Genomic DNA, 12,087 nt, shown 5'->3' on the forward strand with positions numbered 1-12,087 from the left:
GCTGTTACGTAGAAAACATTGTGAGAAATGTAGCATGGACCGAAATGAGGCAATTTAACAGTTAAACCTTGCCTCTCCAGTACTGAATGCAACAATGATCATTTAACCGTACCGTTGGCAGCATAATCTTGAGAATTGAGAGGAACAACATGAACTTGATGAATAATTTATGCAAGTAAGTTGTTTGCAGATGTTTCTTTCTATAATCCACAGGGGCCATGACTGTTTGCTACGGATTGCTCTGACCTAGCCAGACTTCCTTACGTAAAAGGTGCCTTAGATATTGGAATTTTCAAGTATCTCTCATAGACTTGTACTACCGTTCAAAAAATTGTGGTCAGTAAGATCTTTCAATGTTTTTGAAAGAAGTCTCTTATGCTCACCAAGGCTGCATTTATTTGATCAAAAATAATCATATTTTGAAATATTACTACAATTTAAAATCACTGTTTTCTATTTGAATGTATTTTTTTAATGAGATTTATTCCTGCGATGGTAAAGCTGAATTTTCAGCATCAATACTCCAGAGTCTCACATGATTCTTCAGAAATCATTCTAATATGCTGATTTTCTGCCTCAGAAACACTTCTTATTATCAATGTTGAAAACATATATGCTGCTTAATATTTTTGTGGAAACCGTGAAGATTTTTTTAAGGATTCTTTGATGAATTAGGAATCCAAATCTTTTATAACTTGATAAATGTTGTTACTGCCACTTTTGACCAATTTAATGGATAAAAGTGTTGCTGAGTAAAAGTATTAATTTCTTTAAAACAAATAAACCGACCCCGAAGAGGTTTGAATGATAGTGTTCATTTAAGCATTCTGAAGCATCATTGCAGTATCATGTTGTCAGGTGAAGACATTTTTTAAAACCACTCAGCTCTGGTAAACCAAAACTAAAGGCCACATAAAGGGAAATAAAGCAGATTGGTTGAAATAGAGATCAGGTTGTGCACATCTGTCAGGCTTTGTTAAGATGCTTAGATGTGTGTAGCTGGATGGGGGAGTGAGGATTTACTCTACTTGAGGTATTGTTCTTTTGTTGACGAGCAAACGCTGTTTGCGTCATACTGGTCTATAGGGGTTTAAGATTGTTTTGCTCCATCCCAGTGAACCAGATTTTCACGTGACTCCACTGTCTTGTCAACCTATTACTGAAAAATAACACTGAGATTTGAGATTATCAACGCTAGTGCTTGTTTAAAAATATTTTCAGAGTAAATGAATCCTTTTTAATGTACTTTGATTATAATGTCTGATATTTTACACTAATTTCTTCTGTATCGCAGTCATATGAATATAAAAAAAACATTGTTCAACAAAATTTAAATTGGGTTTAACTAAAGGCTGCACTTTAGCTAGTGCTTGCAAGTCAGTTTGTGGTTTAGTTTTTAACAGGAAGGCCTGGACATAGACTACCGTTCAAAAGTTTGGGGTCAATACTTTTGCAATCGAAAGTCACTCTGTGTGCATCTCACAACAGTTCCTACACGAGCGATTTATAGATTACCATGACAGAATATCCTAATTGAAGATAGTTAAATCCACATCAGCAACATAAATTCATCAACTAACCATTCAGAGACGTCCTGCTGCATTCTACATGTTGTCACTTCTTCTTGAGTCTCTCCAACATTAAAGGCAGAACAGTTTCTGTCATTTTAGTGTGTCTGTGTGAGGTAATGGCAGCTGCTAACACACATGAGCTCTTGAAACCCCACCCTATGCAGCAGCTCCTTTGCATTTAAAGGGCCAGGCACAAAATGGTGCGTTTTTTGCAAACCCTCAAAAAGTGACAACTTTAACATGCTATATAAAAATATCTGTGGGGTATTTTGTGCGAAAACTACACACACACACACACACACACACACACACACACACACACACACACACATACACACACATACACACACACACACACACACACACACACACACACACACACACACACACACTGGGGACATCAGAGATTTATTTTACATCTTGTGAAAAGGGCATTTTACCACCCCTTTAAAGAAACAATACTTTGTACTAAAAGAAAGAAACTAAATTGAACAAACGTCACAGTAAATGTATTTATCATATTAAAAATATTCCGTTTTCAATTAACAACAATTCATTTTAAAATATTTTAATAGAAAACAGTTATTTTTAATTGTAATAATATTTCACAATATTTTGACATGCCTTTGCTAGGTATGGTATAGAAAGAACAGGAAACATGGGAATAACTAATGGGAAGAAGCTTAACATGTAGGAGCATCTGTACTAAGCCTAGGCCAATAAAAACTGTGATGTTATGCATAGATGACCATTTTCTGCTGGTAGAACTTGGTCAAAGTATTTATACTTTGGTAGTTGACAAATACCATGCATTGCATGGCATTGGCATTGGCATTGCTTAACATGAAGAAAAGAAAAAAGGTTCTATATAGAACCTTAAAGGGTTCTGTCAGACACTTCATATTATATAGAACCACTGATCTATATAAATGACTGGATTGCTCATTAAAGGATAATTCCGGTATTTAACACCTTGAGTCTATATTGTAGTTTGTTTTGGATGAACAAGAGTGGTGGACAACATTTTTTTGACAATGGTTCCTCTCTCGAGTTTTTGACTATAAAAGAATTGGCCATGGACCCATTTAACATGGGAGTCAATGGGCATGTCCGAAAATGTCATTAAAACAACCTTTAACATTAGTTTTCAAAACTGTGCAACTCACCGAGTGATTAGTGATGTTAGTTGATGTTCCAGAAACAAAAAGTGTTGCGAAATACAGTTTCTGTCGTGTTTTATTCGTCATTTTGTAAAATCCCATTGAATTCTGTTGAAGGACTGAGTGCTCGTTAATATAAATGCGCTACCGGAAACGGAAAGGGGGCTGTTTACATTTGGTCGATGTAGTCTTTTTGCACGCTTCCGTTTCTCTTAAGGCTAGCGAGCAGAGCAACTGTGCAGTTTTAGACCGCACAAATTCTAACCATATTGAAAGACGTGACCACTGACCAGTGCAATATGAAGTTGAACTCGACTGTGACCGTGAGTGTCCCGCGAGACATAAACATCGGTTATCGCCATCAAGTGGTCGGGAGTGTGCTAACGCTTTAGATTCAAATATTGAGCGGAAGTTACACGGTTGTGAAGTGTCTGAAAAAATAGTTCCACTATAGCAAAATAAACGGATTGGAATCATATATTGCGACGATATATTGTTTATAATCATCAACGAACACCACTAACCACTCGGTGAGTTTAACAGTTTTGTAAACGAAACATTATTGCATGTTTTAATGACTTTTTCGGACATGCCCATTGACTCCAATGTTAAATGGGTCCATGGCCAATTCTATTATAGTCAAAAACTCGAGAGAGGAACCATTGTCAAAAAATTTTTGTCCACCACTCTTGTTCATCCAAAACAAACTACAATATAGACTCAAGGTGTTAAATACCGGAATTATCCTTTAAACTGCCAGCCGGCAGTGAAGCCACCAGAAGTGTTCGAATAGCCATATTGGCATTTAATAGAATATGTGGGAATGCCAATATTGCGGCGATACAAATGTAATAAACAGTGCTTTTCATGTTTTTCAGGTAGGTCTAACAGTAGTTTTCAGGTACAAAAATTGAATAAACTGGGCTTGAAAATAACTTTTTACTTGGTTGCACTTTTAAAAGGAGCGCTACATTTAGACAAACATTTAGACTGATCATGAATGAACATCAGAAGGAATGTTTAAAAGATAAAGTACAACTTACTGAAATCCATATCATGTCTCATGGAATCGCTCAATCAGTGTATTAACCGCGGAAAGACATCAATAAAACAGCTTGTGAACCAGGGGTGGCCAATCTTGTCCCTGGAAATCTAACTTCCTGCAAATTTCATCTCCAACCCTGATCAAACACAACTGAAGCGGCTAGATCTTCAGGAGCACTTGATAATTACAGACAGGTGTGTTGGATCAGGCTTGGATCTGAACTCTGCTGGTAGGTGGATCTCCAAGAACAGGATGGACACCCCTGTTATAAATAATATGTCATGTAATATTACATTTACCCCAGAAAAGCAATTTAATGACCATAAACTTGTTAGTCGGCTGGAAAAAATAAACTCTAGAGAGGAGCGTTTTGTTTAATATATGCACTATATTGCATATTCATTGTATTTTTACTTAACATGTTCTTCAATGTTTAAAGGGGTTGTATTATGCCCTTATACGAAGTCTTGATTTTGTTTTTGGGGTGTACTAGAATATGTTTTCATGCTTGATTGTTCAAAAAACGATTATTTTTGATTATTTTTTCACATTTTACATTATTACAGCTCCTCTCCCAAGTCTGGTTGAACGCGTTGTTTTGGATGAATGTCACCTACGCGGGAAGAATCTCGTTGTAGTCCCTCCCTACCAGCCGTTTGTTGTAGTCCTTCAAAAGCAATTTCCGTAAAAGAAAATATCTCCCTTTGCATTGAACTTTGAGCGTCATAACAGCAACATTACACACTTATGACATTACAAAACGCTGTTATCGTGTAAATGAACGGCAAAAAAGTATTTAGTTTTTCGTTGAAAGTGGTGTCGTGTAAACAGTCCCTAAATCTGACTGTACTTTTTTTGTTTGGTGATCATGAAACAATCAAACCACATTTACAGTATAATCTGCATATATTCTTCTCTGACACATCACTTTTATAAAGCTTTTTAGTTTTCTTCTCATCATGCAAGCACGTTATCATTTCAAGAAAACCAATGAAAAACAGAAAAATTATTTTATTAGTTTATATATATTTACAGATGATATATTTATATATATTTACAAAATAATTCTGTGTGAACCATGTATGGTCTGAAAAATTTGAGTCTGGAAAAGTATAGAGTTTTGAAATGGAAAATGTGTAGAAACCCTGTAGTAATAGTGATGCACCGATTACGACTTTTCATGGCAAATTCTGATACGGTTGCCTATTTTATTTGCTCTATTACAGGCTAAAATGGCCTTAAAAAACAACCATCTGTCGCCATTTGAAATTAGAGGCAACCACTGTATTTTAATCACGATTCAAACAAAGATGCCACACACATGTAGTATGAGCAGTTGTTTTTGATTTAAATTAGATTGCATAATTTCAAGACTTGGAGTGAATACAGAATGATCTGACTTTAGCTTTGTGAAATATGTTACATAAGACACCTGCACAAAACAAAAAGACGGACTGAATGAAAATGCCAATTCACTACCTGACAGCAGGTGGCGCTTACGGAAAAGAAGTGTTTCTTTACACAAAGCAGCTGCGCTTATTAACACTACTTAAGTTTACACAGATGAGAAGAGGAAAAGAAAATGCCATCGAAACTATTCTAAAGACAGTCAGTTCCCTTCAGAAATCCATTCATATAAACCCCCACCCCAATTTAATATTTATATTTTTCTACCCATATTTCGAGCATCGCGAACTGTGATCTTGCTGTGCCTGGTATTTTCTCTGCTGCGAGTCTGCGCTCTCCTCTTTAAATCAGTCTTCAGCATGTCCCGTCTCTGGCCTGTGTTAACGTCCTGTTAACAGACTTCATTATAATTTCACATGAATGACATTTCGGGAAATTATTGCAATGCAGTTTGTGTTTAAGTCCAGAAAAGAGATCAGCCAAAATTAAACTAAAAATCAGCCGGTTGCCGATCGTGTTTTTGGAGCAAATACCGACCATTTCCGATTTATGGGCCGGTCGATTGGTGCATCTCTAGAAGAAAGGTCGCACGCTCGCACCTCAATAATTACTTGCACTCACATAAAAACTTAATTTCAGGAGCATATGCAACCACAGACAGCAGCGGCAATATTTGGCTGCTGTCACTTTAATACATTATGCACTGATTCAATAGTGATAATGTACTAATGCGTTGTCTTTCTCAACTGTTTACGTTCACTGAAGACATAACCTACTGCATTAGTGCATTTGCATGTCAAGATGGGCATGTTGGCATGATTTTTGTATGAATTTGTCCATTCAAGTGCAAGAAGACTTGAAAGCGAAATCAATGCAGTATTCACGCGCTGTCTGAGACGTGTGTGTGCTTCGGATGAGTGTGCACTGCACACAAAACTTCTCACACAACACAAGCGCGCACAAGTTCTCTTTTGCATCTTCTTGCACTAAAATGTTTCAATTGGCAAGATTAAAAAAAAACACACGCAAATGAACTTCTGTGAGTCTGCAGCACTGGCCCAATCGGTACAGTGACAGTTCCGAGCGTCTTACTCGCTGAGTCCATCGGGCTGTCCTTATTGTTGATCCCTGCCCAGCGGTTTCGTTATTGTTTTGTGCCTGTCCAAATTCGTTCTGAGTGCCTGTTTAAACACAGAAGGCAATGTGTGCTGTTCAGATCTCATCTGGGGCTCGCAAGCTATCAACACCCAGTGATGATGGCATAAATGGCTGGTCATATCAGAGCATACGGCACTCGCGTCGTACAAACTTTACAAAGAGTGACTGTTTTGTCCAGGTGTTTTTGCGCTGTTGTAACGTATTGGGAATGTTACCAGATAGGAGATTTATGTGATGCACGCAGCGGCTCTATCAGCGGCGTGTCTCCTGCGCTTGTATGCTGAACTGCAACACCCAACACATGAGGAACACCTTTAGATTTACATTCTAACATATGATTTGATATTAACAGTGGTGCAAGTGCGTGCCGAACCATGAGTGGAGAGCGATACGGTTATTTTTCTAGGTAATTTAAATACTAAACTGTGCCGCTATATAAAGTAATTAATTCTTGACTATTAGAATAGCACTATTTGTTGCATTTCCTGATTGTCGCATTCTTCTTTCTGAGTTTTTATACTTCCTCATTTGTAGCCATATCTTACGTTTGTATCTTCCTCTAAGTCTTTCTGCATGCAAGGCAATCTAGCTGCATTTCTTGTTTGTTGGTGTTAACTACCGGTAGTTTCTCTGTTTGCTTCAGTCAAGCTGCTGTCCTTGTGTTGTCATCATGTGTTGTCCTTGCCAGAGTAACTCATTTAAGTTGAGGGAGAAGAAGCTATGAGACATGCAGTTGTTGTATTGGTGATGCTGGCACAGCTAAAAATAAGCTTCTGACACTTGACTGTGTTTCCACTTTGCGCTGTCACTGCTGAACTGTAGCCATGACATGGAGCCAGAAATAATCTGAAGAAGACTGTGGAGCTCAGTGGACATGGCTTGAGTCATGAAATCCACTCAGAAAGAGGAAAAGATAATCCACCTCCGCATGAGTTGTTTTGGAAAAAGCAGCAAGGATTCAGTAGTGGAGGTGCTTCTTCAAACAACTGTTAATTTTGGCAAACGTTCCATAACCCAGCCTCCCAGCCCCCCCCACACACACACACACTCAAACAGTGTTGTCCGATTACCAAGCATATATCAATTTTGAGCTGGTTCTTTTTAGTCAATCAAAAACATACATCGCAACCAGCGTAGACCGATTCTTGTATTAATGACTCTTGATTCTTTTCTTTTTAATTAAAAAACATGCAGCACAAACATTGTTGTCAGATTATTGCATATTATGTCAGCGAATAATTATTTTAAGTCAAAAACATAAGAACACGTCCAAAGTAGTTTGATTCCCAAATGAACTACTTTTATGAACCGGTTATTTTTAGCGAATCAAAAACATAGTTTACATCTTACTGTGTAAAATCTTATGTTGTACTTACTCCTGTTGTTCATATTATATTATTAATACAATTAATTTACTATGTAGTTGACTATATGAAAATAGGCTGCTCCTATAAAGACTGAGTAAAGTCATCAAAATTTTGACCCAGAATCCTTACATTTCATTAGATTCATTAGATTCCCATTCCTACTTAGCACAGCTGTTTCACTGCTATCTGTCAGATCATAACATTTGAATTCAATATATTCCAAAAAAAACCTTAGCGTCAGCACTTTTGTAATTTGCATTTTGCACAATGTATTTTTGGACTGTTCTGAAAGACATTTTTATAGTTTGACAAATGTGGAAGTTCAATACTTAGTGTAATGCTTTAGCTGCACTTCTGGACGGAAGCGTAAAGAAACATAAGCATTGCAGGCCTGGAGGTTGTATAAAGGTACAAAGGTCAGCTGTGAAACCGAAAGCCACTTCTACTGTAAGTCTTTGACACTGACACTGTATAGTTACATCCTATACCTCAGAGACATTGAGCAGGGCACGGGTTTGGTGAAAAACGATCATTATGAAGTCCTCTCTGGCCTACATTATCTGTTTCGAAAGACAAATCTTGTCAATGCCACTCCCTCTTCTTTCTTTGGAAGTGTGTCTCTGCCCTGAGGCCATGAAATGCTCTTCTTTCTCCTTCTGGCCAGATTTGTCTCGTAATCCATCTGTTCATCTGTGTCCCTCTGTAGAGGTTTACTAATGAGGACCACCTGGCTGTCCACAAACACAAACATCAAATGACGCTGAATTTTGGACCCGCCAGAACGGACTCAGTCATCATTGCAGGTACTAGTTTGCACCCAGGCAATATGATTTTATGAATGCAGTGCCTCAAACATAATATTTTTAATTAAGTGATGTGACTTGTAGCCAAGTATGGTGTGTATATTTCTACATATAATTGTAGACTGGTTTCAGCATATTAAAAAAATATTTTTAATTATTTTATTTATTTATTTTTTCTTTCAATAATCAATATTATATGAACTGCTCTGGGTTAACTGCACGATAATTTTACCATTTCATTTGTCAAAATAAAAAAATTAAAGTTCGGTTTAACAAAAATATATTTTTATTGCACAGTAGAGTCCACTTCTTCAAGTGATAATAATAATAATGCATTTTATTAAAACACACAGAAACTCAAAGCTCTTTATTACAATCCACCAAAATAAAAAATTGGTCTAACTTGAAGAAATTATGAAAGAAATGCAATACTATTGCACAGTACAATGCACTTCTTAAAGTTTTAATAATAATAATAGAAATACAATTTATTAAAGCATTATTTTTAAGAAATATTACACAAGTTTTCATACATGTTTTAATTTAAACAGTAAACTTAAAGTTTGATAACCACCATTGAAGTCAATTTGCATTTGACCGTATAATGTTTTTATATTATATGTACTCCTGACAGTAAAATAACCCACAATAAACCTATATTAGTGTTAGTGACATGTAAAGGCCAAGTATGGTAACCCTTACTTGGAATTTGTCCTCTGCATTGAACCCATCCGTGTTAGTACACACACACACACACACACACGCACACACACACACGCACACACACACACACACACACACACAATTCTCAATGTGCTTTTTTTTGTCGTGTTAAAGCTTTGGGGAAAAAAACACAAATGTCATAACCTTGAACTCTCACAGATTTATCATGTTAAATCGTAAGCAGATTGGGTTTGTTCTGCTGCGTACAGCCATTTAGCTGCACTGCAGAGTTTATATTGTCCATGTCTTGCATAAGGAAACAATGAGAGATCTCGGTTTCTCACTCTCTATCCCAGACCAGACGCCGACTCCCACTCGTTTCCTGAAAAACTGTGAAGAGGTGGGCCTTTTCAATGAGCTGGCCAGCTCGTTCGAGCAGGAGTTCCCTAAAGGCCAGGAAGATGAGGACAGGAGGGCCAAGAACCCGGTGAGCTGCGGGACTGGGTGGAGGGATTCAGTCATACAGTCAGACGTGCTCCAAACATGAGGAGCTCTGGCTGCCTGCTGCCAGAACTCAGATTTATGGACTGCAGAGTTCCCTATCAGTTCTCGCGTAACACTGTCTCGTCTAGCCCTCTCTCCGTCTATCACATTCTTCATCTCTCTTTCTTTTTTCCATGTAGTTGCCGGCTCCTAATTCGGGAGCACTAGACATGAGTTTGCAGACGCCTTCAGACGTTAAGGTGAAGGAGGAGGACCCTGTGGAGGTGGACTCCTCTCCGCCTGACAGCCCTGACTCCTTCTCCAGCATGTCAGATAGCAGCAGAGAGCCCATAGGCAGAGGACAGGTACAGGCTTTATGCAAACCAAACTGTGCTAGAGCAGATACATTAAAGGCCAAAAGTCTGAGACCACACTGGATATCTGCTATTCAAAATTTTATTTAATTTATTTAAACTTGAGATGTTATATATGCTTTATAAAATGTAAAATTAATATTTAAGCTTCTGTATTATTTCTTGGTCACTAATCAGCTAAATTTGTGACATTGATCATGTGAATCTTTGTATAGACAAATCAGATGATCTTAGGGGTGGGGAAAAAAATAGATTCTTAGATGCATCGCGATGCGGACGTGGACGATTCTGAATCGATTCGCAAATGCCAAAAATCGATTTTCAAAAAAAAAATTTTTTTTTTAAATCGATAATAACGTAATATTGACGGAACGCAAAAGACGGAACTCTGAAGCGTGGAAACAATATTGTCAAAGCTTCCACCCGGCTCGGAAAGGGCAAAGCGCATTACACAATCAATCGCAACTTTTATTGCCAAGGATTTGCATCCAGTCGTTGAGAACCAGGGCTTTCGCGCTATGTTGCACACTTTGGAGCCGAGATACAACGTCCCATCTCGGAGATATTTTACAGACACAGCGATCCCCACACTCTACAACAAGACCAAAACCGAAGTCATGGAATCACTGAAGAAAGCGGGTAGGATAGCTGTAACGTGATGCGTGGACATCCGTGTCTTATGTTAATAGAGATTCAGAATATGTTGAAGTTTGTTATAATTTGTTATTGTTGTGATTTTTACTGTAGTGAATTTACTGTTGTGAAATGGAAAATCAATAATCGAGAATCGAGAAACGTTAATAATCGAAAATCGACTGTAATCGAATCGGGACTTCAATAATCGTAATCGAATCGAATCGGGAAATCAGACAGATTAACCACCCCTAGATGATCTTGCATTGAAGCACAAGATGCTCTTTGGATCGTCTTTTTTTTATTTATAATTTGTATTTATTATTATTTTCTTATTAACTATAAATGTATTTGTATCATCATATTTAATCATATCTAATTATCCAAATAATGTATTTAATTTCTTAAAGTAAAATACATTTAAAATAAAATTAAAACTAAAGCATTATCACTAGTCTTTTTGTACAATACATAGAATATAAAAAATTATAAATAGTTAATAATAACGTATGCTAGCACACATTTGGCATGACAAGTGGCCACTGAGCTGTGGAGACCATAATTATACATTTCACAAAACTATGTATTTGGCATTGAATGAACTATATGTGTTGCATCACTAAACAAACAATCATGACTGGGTGACATCCATTTTGGAAGTAAACAGTGTTGCTTTTGAATGAGATGCTATGAGATGTTTGTGCTTAGCTGGCTGATTATCCACCTTACAGGATTCTCCTCCAAAGCCTGCCTTCAGTTCGGCTCCCACCTCTGCCATAGTGCGTCCTGGCTCTCTCCCCCTGCACCTGGGTTATGACGGCCTACAGCCCACCATGCCCTCTCCTACCTCCGTCATCACACATACTCCACCATCCAACCGCACACTGGGGTAAGAGAACCGCCACAGCGTATCAATGAGGAGTCGTTGCTTTGGGCCGTCAGCTTTATTCTCTATCTGACTCATTTCTATATGACTCACTGTGCTGCTTTAAGTTGGTATGGTAGTCATTTTTTGGAAAATGTGGGCTGCTGCTGGCTCATTTATGATGCCATACAAGACGTCCCAAGAATGTTTGGTCAGATAGTCGACAGGAAGAGAGCAGAACTTGCCTACAGAACATTACCAATCCAAAGTCTATATGGAAGCCAATGAACCTTCCTTGGAAATCAGACGTCTAAAGTTGGCTTTACAATATCAGGGCTCGACAATAAGGACTGCCTGATGGTCCGGGGCCAGTGTGAACGACGCTCGGGACAATTGACCGTTCGCAAAGACCCGCCCCCTTTAGTTTCTTTTGCTATGTCCGGCAAGCTACGCCGCTCTCACGCCACACCATGTACTCACAACAAACAAAAACACACCCTCCTGTTTAAACCTACATAAAGAATCTGAAAAGCACTGTTTATATAATTTATATGTTTG

The 12,087-nt window shown here is 37.9% G+C and overlaps 1 protein-coding gene across 4 annotated transcripts in view; it reads left to right on the forward strand.

The window, feature by feature from the left end:
- The window catches only part of atf7a (activating transcription factor 7a), a 35,008-nt gene that overhangs the window by 12,031 nt on the left and 10,890 nt on the right, over positions 1 to 12,087 (forward strand). For all 4 annotated transcript variants that reach the window (XM_079587348.1, XM_079587349.1, XM_079587350.1 and 1 more), the window contains 4 exons: positions 8,415 to 8,511; positions 9,531 to 9,661; positions 9,858 to 10,022; positions 11,396 to 11,553. In XM_079587348.1, coding sequence (XP_079443474.1) covers positions 8,415 to 8,511; positions 9,531 to 9,661; positions 9,858 to 10,022; positions 11,396 to 11,553 — 551 coding nt within the window. The remainder of the gene's footprint in view (positions 1 to 8,414; positions 8,512 to 9,530; positions 9,662 to 9,857; positions 10,023 to 11,395; positions 11,554 to 12,087) is intronic.

The sequence above is a fragment of the Phoxinus phoxinus genome (assembly GCF_949152265.1).
Source record: "Phoxinus phoxinus genome assembly, chromosome: 18".
Lineage (NCBI taxonomy): Eukaryota > Metazoa > Chordata > Actinopteri > Cypriniformes > Leuciscidae > Phoxinus > Phoxinus phoxinus.